Source organism: Pundamilia nyererei, unplaced genomic scaffold (assembly GCF_000239375.1).
Source record: "Pundamilia nyererei isolate P.nyererei 1_Seehausen unplaced genomic scaffold, PunNye1.0 scaffold00005, whole genome shotgun sequence".
Lineage (NCBI taxonomy): Eukaryota > Metazoa > Chordata > Actinopteri > Cichliformes > Cichlidae > Pundamilia > Pundamilia nyererei.
Genome location: NW_005187406.1, coordinates 8,381,347 through 8,393,426, shown reverse-complemented (window position 1 = coordinate 8,393,426; position 12,080 = coordinate 8,381,347). Strand labels below are relative to the sequence as shown.

Sequence of the window (12,080 nt, the reverse complement as noted above, 5' to 3'; positions counted from 1 at the left end):
TGAAAGACACAGGCATAAACACACAAACATTTATTAACATGTTCCACAGTGTTCCAGTTTGATTTTCTCATCCTGTGGACAACAACGTACATGGATGCAGGTTTATTGTTAACTTTTGTAAGGTTTATTTAATGAACATATCCAGCTGCAGCTCCACTGTGATCCTGAACTGGATAAGCAATTAAGAAAAAGTGTCAATAAATGGACATACATCAACTTACTAAATTTATCCAAACAGACGGGACCAATAATGGTTCACTGAGTTAGAGACTTTAACAGACTCTTCTATGTAAGAATGTCTCGTGCTGATATACCTGCAAACTTGACAACAAAGGTTTTTCAGACTGCAATGTAGCTGTCCTCTATGTCAGCTAACACATTTACATTCATGTCACATTTATTTCTGCTTTCCCATTTTATAATTATTACTTACATTTTGATTAGATACCTTGGGTTTTAAGGCTGCCAGTTTATCGCAGGGCTAACACAATATGTGTAACAAAAAAATCCACTTAATACCTTATCTTTAAAGATAACATTTTTCTCAGCTTTAGTGACCTGTCTTCTTTGTACGATTTGCCTTCATATCATTTGTTCCTCATTTTTCAAATAAGGCACTGTGCATCTTCGATCTTGCCACTTTCCAAGTCAGCCCCCCAAGCCTTGGTGGGAAGACTTATTTCAGTTGAACCCTCACAGTACCTACAGTATTTATAGGTAACTAAAAGACTGGGCTTCTTGACTATTATTTGGAAGTCTGTGCAAAAAGTACATGGAGCATGCTATCGTTTCTTTTTCACCAAACTCCCTGCCGGTGGCTGATGCCCTCGTCCCCTGTGTTCAGGTATGTACTGGCTCACTCACGGGGCTGCCTGGCACCTGTGGCTCGGTCGGGCACATTCGGGGGAGTGGGGGAACCTCAGGCTTGTAGGCCCAGGGCTCTGTCCAATCTGGCGCAGCTGACTATTTATTTTTTAGCTGTAGATGGTTTATCTTCTGCCTCTGATGAGACGGAACAAATCAGATCAGAATTTGCTTTGTCTAACTTTTTAACAAAGAAAAATGCTTTGTCAAAAGGTATGTGCCTTTGACAACGTCTCCATCTAGTGGTGAAATTTCTAAACTGCATCCACGGTTACACAAACAGAAGAGGCCAAAAATGTGCCTGATATTCCGGCCATTACTAAGCTTTCACTGTTTAAGGAGAACCTTTTGACCTTTGAGACTTGTAGTTATATTCTGAGCCTGCACAGATAATGAGGAGCAAAGAGAGAAATATATTTGCATTCATCATCAGTTGTTCAGTTGTTTTCAGTTACAGTTTTTCTCAATCAATTTGATGACAAAAAGTAGAAAAAAGAATTAAATGAAAAGAAAAGAAAAACGTAAACAGTCATTGTGAGTTGTTGTTGTTGTGCCATTGTTTGTCACACACTGGACTGTGGCTGTGGTCTGTGGCAAATTTTACTCTTCACCATAGCATTTGGTCTCTGGCAGTTAGCTTTGTCACAAACATAAAGGATCTAGGGGTGCCTGCGGGCAAAATCTGTTTTAAAAACGTAAGTCATTACATTATCCTTTAAACACAGTGGGTTTATTGAAACACAAAGAATTCCAACACAGCATAGCTGCAACCATGTGGCATGTTATCTGCCTACAGAAAATAGCCAAATCTTACAGACAATGGTGGATGTCAGCCAGAGGGAATGTATCCACCCAACAGTCCAAAAAACAATTTTACTTTTGATCTGTTCCGGAGTTGCTTCTTGAGGTCATATGTAAAAACAGAGAGAACACATTAAAATGTCATGTCAATACATACAGTCTCTTTGTGCAGATTATAGAGGGACTTCACAAGCACCATGTCTGACACAAGCACCACAAAACACCAAACAATTTTCCAAGTCCCACCCCCCAGCCGCCTCTACATCACAGCTGAGAGGCTCAAATGTCTTAAAATCAAAACATATGTGATAGAAAATTATCAATGTGCTAAAACAGAATTTTTCTCTTTTTCCTACTTACAAAGCATTTTATTCTTAATCTAAGAGAAATCAAAATATAAATCTGATCAATATATAAACAACAAATGCAAAAGTGTTTGAGTAGTAGAAATGGCTGTTCTAATTTCTGAGTTCTGTGTGTTAGTGTTTTCTGTGTGTGCACATGATCCAGCTTCAGGCTGTGTCAACAGCTCATCATACACATAATCCTGAATCAAAAAAAAAAAAACATTACGGCTTTGCGGCTCCCAGTGTTTTCTTTTGCGTGGAAACTGGGTCCAAATGGCTCTTTGGGTCTTAAAGGTTGCTGACCCCTGATCTAGGGGGTCTAGATGTATGCCTGAAGTGCACTGCCATGTAAATAATTTGCATTTACTGAATACGTACTGAGTACCACTGTTCAAAAGTTGAATAAAGAAACAAACATATTTTTGCCTTTTTTATCTTTTTATCAAAACCACTATAGAACATCACATCAGTTATAATGCAGAATCCATGTCATTTATAGTTTACAAATGACAAAATGTTTATACAAAATCATGACAGCGTTTACATGATATCACCCACTACTAACACTACTTAATTTACTGTATCTTTTGAAAAATTACCGCTATTTATACAGTACAAGACTTAAGAATATTTAACAAGAGCAAGTTTCATTTTGCCCTGGTTTTACTACCACACTGTTCACCAAAACGCAGCAAACCTTCACCATCTTATCCAGAAGGGTCACCTCTTCACCCTCACATGAAAGAAGTAATCTGATTAGCATGGTGGTATGTTCGAAGCAGGGTTCGGAGTGCCCCTTGTGTAGAGCGGAAACCCAGTCACGATGTGTTTCATCCATTTCATAGGCTGGTTTGCCTGCAATAATGCCAAATAATTAGCAACTCTATACATAGAACGTAGTTCTGCAAAATCATTAGGATGTTTGTTCTAATTTGCTATGACCTCAGAGTGCATCGAAAATGAAACAAATAGGCTATAAAGAGTGATATGAACTCCCACACAGTCTTTTATTTCACTGGTATACCCATAAATTTCTGTGTCTTTGGAAAGCAGAGTTGAACATATTCACGTGTAACGTTATTGGAAATTGTCGGATTATGAGTAAATCAAAAAATAACTACAAGAGCAACGCACAGAGGAAAAAAGCTTATGGTAGGAATTAAATCTAGGTCAGCTGTTAACAAATTACTTATTACTTACAAATTACTTAATTATCATGTATATGTTATAAATTTGCACTAATTATGCTGGAATGCTGTCATCGTAAACTTACGGGTGCCTGTTTCATAGAAATGTATTTTTTCCTCACATTTTCAGATTTCCAACACCTTGATTAAGTTCTGTGTGCATGCATGAAAATGCACAAGCGCCGATAAGCGAGTACTTTTATTTTGTGATCTGTTGCCGGAAGTCTTGATGTTATTGGGTTAAACTTGGCACTGGTCCCTTGCGGTGACGGGGAGAAGTCTCGATCGGAAGCTCAGCACCTGGCGATGCGAGTTCACAGAGTTGTGAGGCGTCTCCAGGTGTTACACGGATCCCACCGCTGTCCCACCAGTCATTAACGCAGGCTTTCACCCTGTATTTTACGCCCGATACACAAAATTTCCTGAAGCGATCATATGCGATTTTACGTGGTAATAAGGGGATGTCCGCTGTGTGAAACAGCACCGGATGGATGGAAGGATGTGGCCGTTCCATGGCGCACTGGAGTAATAATACAGTGAACTGACGAAGGATCGCTACAGTTTGGCTTTTCTCTTTCTTTTTACCCATCTTTGGAATCTGGTGGGAACGTGCAGTGTTTATTCCTAAGGCTTTAATCGCCTGTTATGTGCGTGGCAAGGAAAATACCCAGTGGAAGAGGTACAGCAGGATCCGACGTAAAGGCACAGAGCATCTGAAAAAGCTTCGTTTTCTGATTTGTTTGTTTTTTTATGCTGGTGCGTAATGTACGTGGAATGAAGACAGAGAATGGATATAATTTGGGAGATACTGATCATTCTTCAAGCTAATTTTATTGTTTGTATATCAGGTGAGTTGTGGGTATATTAAAAAAACAAACAATTCATCAATGAATTATCTGGAACTTTTTTTCTGAAATTCTGTCTGATATGGGTGAGATTTGGTTTATCAAACTAGTGTGCAGGAAATCGTCAGGTGGAGGGGGACGCATCAGAATGCACTCTAGTTTGTGCGCCTGGCGAGAATCATTCTCGTTGTTTCTCTCTTTGCTCACCTATACATACCTCTTCGCGTGTATGTGGGACTCAAAAACAGAGAAGGTATCGCCTCCAGCAACTGATGCGCAGTCTTTTGACACACGCATAACGCGAGATTGACTTTTTTTTTTCTTTTTTCTTTTTGGTCACTCGATGGATGCATTGCAGAAGAACTCCCACAGTCTCTCCTCACCGGTCCTTTCCAGTTTTTGTGAAGTCTCTAGGCTCCAGAAACAGTTCACTTAGAGTTATTGTCACATAAAGCTGTTATGCGCACCGCTGAGTGCGCTGCAGTCTACGATATGAGGAGCAGATTTGGGGCTGTAGGTCATGCAGCAGATGTACCTAAGCTTTCGGCGCTTGCCGATGGAGCGAAGCTTTTACTCTAGCTCATGTTTCAAGCAAATACAGGAGTTCAACGCCCATTTCTATACTCCGTACCTAATAGAGCACGTTTCTTCTTTTATCGATATGTTTAAAGCCCTTTGATAATTAAAAAGAAAGAATTGTGGCCCTTTTTGTCTTTAAAATTCTAAATTTGTCCGAATTTACCCGTAAGATTTTAGAACAAGACAGATATTTGCAGACCAAAAAACCGATGCGCATCAAACAAGCGAAGCTTCATTTTAAACACGTATCCGCGCCTCGATGATAAACAGCAGGGACACGATTTGGTTATCTTTACTGCTCTGCCTTTATTTATTTATTTTTTATCCGTCTTTCGAAATGACGCAAACCTGAGAATTCACAACAAAGATGTGCGTAAATCCTCCGTGTTCACGCATTATGCACGCTAAGCTCTTATCTCATTTTTGTACCTACACGATGTCAGGGAGGGAAAAGGATTTATATTCCAGTCAACCCACTATATAGTGTCCTAGCTTCCCTCCCTCACTCCTTCCCTACCTTCCGGTAGTGACTGTTTTAAAATGGTTGTAATTAAAAGCTTAGTACGGACAACGCTGTTCTTTTTCAACACTATTAAACAAACTTGAATAAGAAGGTAGAGGATTAACTTGCTGTCAGCCCCAGTAAGAAAAATGTGCTTTTCAGAAACACAATCAGCTAAGAGGTGTGGAATTTAAAATACAGCTGAGATTTACTGCAGCTGTCAAACACCATCATTCATCACATACATTAGTGTTTAGTGTTTAATCTCAGTTGTTCTAACCCTAGCATCTGGTATAATAGTCATCTATCCACCCCCAAGCATTAGTCACCCATGGGCAGTGTTTTCTGTGCTAAATCTAGTTAGTCAATTATGGCCTTTTAAAATATGTCCCTTTATGAAGTTTATGAACCAAAACTTGGTTGAAAATGAATAGATTAAATGCTGGTTCTTCAGATGAACGACATCTGAAAAGATTATGTTTCTTTCTCAATCTATGTTATAGTGATCTTATTTGTACAAGTCTCTGCACAGTCAGTGCTTATTGTTCCCACATACTTGTGAAACCCAGTGATACAGAAGAAGACCCTAGGTTTAAATCTGCTAGTGTTCTGATGAGGTCATAATGGATAAATGTTTTGCTTACCCCCCTCTTTACCAATTTAATCTTCTAGGACCTGAAGTCCACATATGTGGACATCACATTTTGGGTTATTTCGACCAAAATACTCAATTTTGCTCTACATGGGCCTGATATCCACTTACAAGGACATTATACTGCTACTGTTCTATCAAAATGTTAAACAAATATCCTCATATGTGTCTCTTATTTTTCTTAAAAACAAAAATAAGGTAAAAAAAACAAACAAAACAAACTCTGGTAATTCTTTGCTTTTACATTCATCGGGCCCCAATATACCCAAATGTCAAAGAGAAATTAAAAATGCATGTCGTGGAAGAGTTCGGGTCTTAGGAGGTTAAATACGTCCAATTTGCAGCCAATCACAGAGTCAGCCATCCTGATCTTTTTTTTCTTCCTGTCTATTGTTGTCACCAGGTCTGGTGCTGCTCTCCCAGCAGACCACAACAAAGCAAATGGACTGGTTTTTATACAGCACTTTTCTACTTTACTTGAGCACTGAAAGGGATTTATGCAACATGCCTCATTCACACATTCATGCAAGCACTTTATTCTATTCTTAAGGGCTTTCTATCTAACATTCTCTCTCCAATGGATGCATTGGAGAGCAACTTGGGATTAGTAACTTGCCCAAGGATATTTGACAAGCAGAGTGGAGCAGGCAGGGATCAAACCACAAACCTTCCAATTGGTTGATGACCTGTTCTGCCTCCTTGGCAAAAACACAAAGATACAATATTATAACACAAGTGGAACAAACCCTGTGAACTTATTGAGGCAGGTAACTTCAGTTAGAGAGTGTCATACAGACTTACATGTATGCCTCTCTTCATATCATATACTAAACACACCCTCACTGTTTAGCAGTTTAGCAAATATCCCATCTCTCCCTCTGATGTGTCAGTGCTTCTGCTGCCTTGCCATCATTGCCTGCTGTTTCAACATTTCCATCACCGCAGCATACACCTGCAGTCTCTGGGGGATGTTTAGTCGTCACTCCCCTACTTCTGTGGTTATCATATTTATTGGAAGTGACGATCATCAAGACTGGATGCCAGGTTATGTTTTCCAGTGCTGATACGAAGCAATAACTTCAAGGAAGAGCTATCAGATAGTAATATCTGTTCCAAATTTGTTCCAGTTATTCTAAAACCAAGTGAGATGTCTTATGTCAATTCAACGACATTTTTCAACACAGTTAATTGACACATATTTATACATGACATTCCTAAACACAGCATGAATAGCAATAACATTACTAGCTGCAAACCTGTCCATTTTGGAAGTTTGAGTAAAATGCCGTATTCACCTTTATATATCACTCAAGGTTTTAATTTCTTTGATTTATTTCAACTCCAACATAAATGTGTTGTGTAAATTGGCTCTAAAAGAGCTATTTTGACATCGTTTTTACACATATGTCATTTGTGAACCATTCATTTTGCTTGTGCATGCAATTTACAACATCCTCAGCACCACAGAGATCATTCCTGGTGATGTGACCTAAATATCTCAGGCTATTCACAACATGTAGTTGTACTTTTGCCAAATAAGATGAGGGAAAATTAATCCACTCTAAACATGTTTAGATGTTCAGATTTTCAGTTTTGATCATCTTTTAGTATTTCTTATCCAGTTCAGTTTTTAAAAGTCAGTAGCTGCAAAGGAAATGAGTAAGTGGAACCTAGGCAGAGATTGACTTGGGTCTCTGTAACAGTGAATCCAAGGACATGTTGATATTCTCTTTACTCCTGAGGCTTGGTGTGGGCATGTACACATTCAGCTGCTCAGTTAAACACTGGCATGCGCGCTAACCTTTAGACTTCTGTGTCATCATGTGTACTTGTTGCCTGAGTCACATTTGACAGTGAAAATCGTTGCTTGATGGTGCTTGGGATTCTATAGTGTGTCAGCAGTTTCCTTTCAGTGACATTTATTCTTTAACAAATATCTGATGGATTGGAATACATTTATTAGCCAAATGTAGATACACACACATGAATGTGGACTGTGATAAGCAAAACTTCAAAGGCAGCCTATCATGCACAGTTGAGCCTGGATTGTGGACACAAAAGTCTCGTAATTGACAAGGCTTTAATCTATGCTGTAATCAAGATGCAAAGTTTGGTGTCGCTAAGATGGCAGTGAACATGAGGCTGACTCACTTGGTGCTGTGACAGAACCCCTAGGTTAATTTATGAAGTGGAGGATCATTGGAAATCAAGGATACTCATAGTAGGGCTGTTTCAATCCACCAGTACACTATAAAGAATTTGCAACACATCAATCACAATCTGATTTAAGTTGCACCACATCTACAAGCTATTTTCAGCTTTTCTCTTATTCACTGGGGGTCACCACAGCACATAGCTCAAGCATCACTGGCTACCATTATAATTCTGATAAGAATATTGTTTCAAAAATTTAGTAAACAACTTTGTTAGTACATTTTCAGCCCCATTTTTCTTTTGAGAATAGATGTTAGTAGGTGGTGACCTTTACAAACTAGCTATTAGTTACTCTTTTGGACATTATACCCATGAATTTACTTTTTTGTGATTTGTAAATATCTTTATGGATATGCACTGTGTTGGAACAAGGCATCGAAGAAGATAACAGTGGTTGAATCTGCTGTGATGAAATCTATTCCCACTGCTGTGTAATACATTATTGTAAATTTAAATGTTATTAGGAAATGATCAGACAAAGTGGGTTTTCAGGAAACACTGTTAAATGGTGTGAGTGTGATTAAAATGGTGGATGGGTTCTTTTGCATTTTGAGAGAAGTCAACTGAGTCTAGTAATAGATTCAATGTTGTACTGATGCTGTTATTTTTATTATCTACATGGATGTTAAAATCACCAACAGCAATTATTTTATCTTAGGCAGAGCACTAAATCAGATAAAAAGTCAGAGTAAGGCCCAGGTGGACAATAGAGAACAACAAATAAAACTTTTTTTGAGTTTTCCAGCTAGGGTGGACAGGGCTAAGCTTCAGGTTTTCAAGTGAACTACAATTCTGCCTAGGTCTTTGGTTGATTAACAAGCTGGAGTGGGAGATTTCTGCCACACATCCCCTCTGGCCTGTGTTTCAAGGATTCTGTCAATTTGTAATACTCAGAGGTGTTGATTCATTTAAACTAACATAATCATTATGGTGTAACAAGGTTTTTCTTTCAGGCAGAGTAAATCAATTTGTTGATCAGTTATTCATTTATGTACTAACAGGGACTTATGCTGGGCAGACACTGTGCGATTTTTTCAGTCGCGCGATTCAGCTCCTGCTCAAACTGTACGTTGACTCGCAGGGGTTAAAAGTTCGTAGGTCACGATGCAGAGTCTCACACTATATGGCCCGATGCTCTGATGCAACCTGAGTGCTCACACTCTGCGTCCATAAGAAGAAGAGAGAAGTTGCAAAGAGGAATGTAAGACTGCTTCCTTGTCCCAACTCTGGAAAGTCATATTTTGGAGGGTTAATAAATTTGGGCAGATTTCTAGAAATGAGAGCTGCTCCATCAAAAATGGGGTAGGGGTCTCTCCTGACAAAATCAGGTTTCCTCTAGAACAGGGCTGTCAAACTCAAATACACAGTGGGCCAAAATTCAAATCTGGAACAAAGTCGCGGGCTAACATTAATATTTATTGAAAAAAAAAAACTTCCTCCAGATATGAGAATGAATCTTTTCTTATGGACTTGAACATGTTTTGCTGAAAAACTGAATATGGAACAAGCAAAGCTTTATACTAAACAATATATATATTAGCTGTATAATACCAGTAGGCCAGCTCTAATAGTCATTTGGTATGGCTTCGCGGGCCAAATGTAATTAGGCTGCGGGCCAAATTTGGCCCGCGGGCCAGAGTTTGACACCTATGCTTTAGAAGGTTACCCAAATTTCTATAAAACCCATATTGTTTTTTGGACACCACTCAGATAGCCAGCAATTTAAGGAGAACATGTGGCTAAACATGTCACTCCTGGTCTGATTGGGGAGGGGACCAGAGAAAACTACAGAGTCCGACATTGTTTTGGCAAAGTTGCACACCAATTCAATATTGATTTTAGTGACCTCCGATTGGCGTAACTGGGTGTCATTACTGCCGACGTGAATTATGATCTTACTGAATTTACATTTACCCTTAGCCAGCAGTTTTAAATTTCCTTCAATGTCGCCTGCTCTGGCCCCTGGAAGACAATTGACTATGGTTGCCGGTGTCTCTAGCTTCACATGTCTGACAACAGAATCACCAATTACCAGAGTTTGACCCCCGGCGGGTGTGTCGCCGAGTGGGGAAAAACGGTTAGACACATTTGTATTACCGTAATGACGACAACATCAACGGCGCGCACAGTGTCGCTGCTTTCAGGAACCATTGCAAAGAAACCCTTCAAGCAACTTAAAGAAGTCCAGACGCTTTTCTTTGCAAGCTCCTTTGACTACGATGACCTGGATGACTGAGAACCTTCACAGACATTTCAGGAACCATTGGAATTTTTAAGGTTGCGCGAACCATTGAATACTTACGGTAACCGCAAGGGTGTATGCTTGGTGGAACACTCCATATCCCACAATTCATAGCACGCCTCTACCGAGGTGAAACAATGGCGGCCACCATTTCGTTTTATATGTATTTTATTAGTGTTTCTAGGTCACAAAATAAACTTTTAAGATATTTTCAGGCGAGAATGTAGGTGTGTAAACTTCAAATATCTCCTCGTTTTATCAAGACATCCCATATTAGCAAGTTCTCTTACGTGTTGCTGCTAGCCGGCTAGCTACCTAGCACCGCTAGCGACCCTTTGCTAAAAAGCACCCGGGCTGGGCTTTCAGTGATGCGTCTCTAACTCCTTTCACCCCCGATCGCTCGCAAACAGTCTTTGTCTTAGCTGGACTTATTTTTCGTTTATATGGTGCTGGTCGATGTGGAAAAAATAACTGAGTTGTTTAGTGGTGGCTAACGCGGAGCTACAACAGAGGGCAGCTATTCACCGGTGTATGACAGAAAGGTCATGCGGGGAAAGAGACATATGAGGCGGCCGCCGATCAACCGGTGGTGGCTAACGCGGAGCTCAATCGTGGATCAGGGAAACCGAAGGCAGGAGAAGCAGGCGGCTGCCGGTCGGAGCGTGAGGTGAACTGAATTTCAGGTAAGAAGTTATGAACTGCACTCTATTTGCGTCAGATATAAACCGAGTTTAGGTGTAGTTTATTTTCGTTGTGGTGACTTTTTACAATAACTCGTACTGCGTGCGACAGAGTTTCTATACAGCTGTGTGCGCCCTAAGTTACTGATGTTGAACTTTATGACAGCCTGGCCTGTCATTCTCTCGCCTGTTGAAACTTCAGTCATGAAACTGATCAATGATCAGCTTTTCTCTCTTGTTTGTTTATTGCACTAAACAAGAGCAGCACGTTTAAGCTTGATCAGCTGTTGTTAGAATTCATTTGATTTTAATTTCTAGTATCAGCTGATGTTTGCTGGAGCCACAGCTGAAAAAACGGCTGGTCCAAACCATGAGATGTCCTTACTGAATCATCAGAGCTGAACTGGTGATGGAGAAACAGGTTTACCTTTTAGGTGACATGAATGAGTTGAAGGGAAGTTATGAACTGTTTCTGAGAGACAAATAACACCAATATCCTTTTTTGTGTAGCTGACAGCTGGTAACTGTGCAGCGGTGGAGCTAGCAAAGCTTTTGCCAGGGGGCCAGGTAGGGCATTAACAGGGAAAGGGGGACACAAAGATATACTTTTCTTTACTCTCATATAAAATATTTAGCTTTTACTAAATAGTTATCTGAATCTTACAACCAAAGTTTGTATAATAATACACAAGATTGGCTGTAGACCATTGTTAATCATTCAGAACACTGTGTAAAAATAACAAAAAACAAAAAGTGAATGCAAAAGAGCATAAATATTTATTTTACGTGTTTGATGTGTGTGGCAGGGTGTGGTCTGCAGTGCCGCTGCAGGGGAGGTGGACCCACGGGTGTAAAGTCTGTGCTCTCTCAGCTGTTTTTTGGGTGTGTGTTGGGCTGTGAGTTGAAAAGCTACAGCCGGCTGTGTGGGTACACCAACCATGTGTGAAAAGTGGTCCATAACGTAATGCTTCAAAGCGTGTTCATGCAAACATTGTCGGGTCTGCCGTGGTACAATGGGACTTCTGCTCACGAACCTCTGTGCACAGTGTCTGCAAATCAGGGCTGTACGAAGTCACCTCATCTTTACACAAAACTGTAAGCTGTCATCTGTGAGGCGCGAGCGGTGTTTGTTTTTACCATAGTTCATGGTGGACAATGGGTGCTCTG

General features: G+C 40.0%; 1 protein-coding gene across 1 annotated transcript in view; it reads left to right on the top strand.

Annotated features, from left to right (window-relative positions):
• Positions 1-3,474: 3,474 nt before the first annotated feature.
• The window catches only part of ca10a (carbonic anhydrase Xa), a 322,634-nt gene continuing 314,028 nt past the window's right edge, over positions 3,475-12,080 (top strand). Inside the window, exon 1 of the mRNA XM_005721941.2 lies at positions 3,475-4,047. Coding sequence (XP_005721998.1) covers positions 3,987-4,047 — 61 coding nt within the window. The 5' untranslated portion in view covers positions 3,475-3,986. The remainder of the gene's footprint in view (positions 4,048-12,080) is intronic.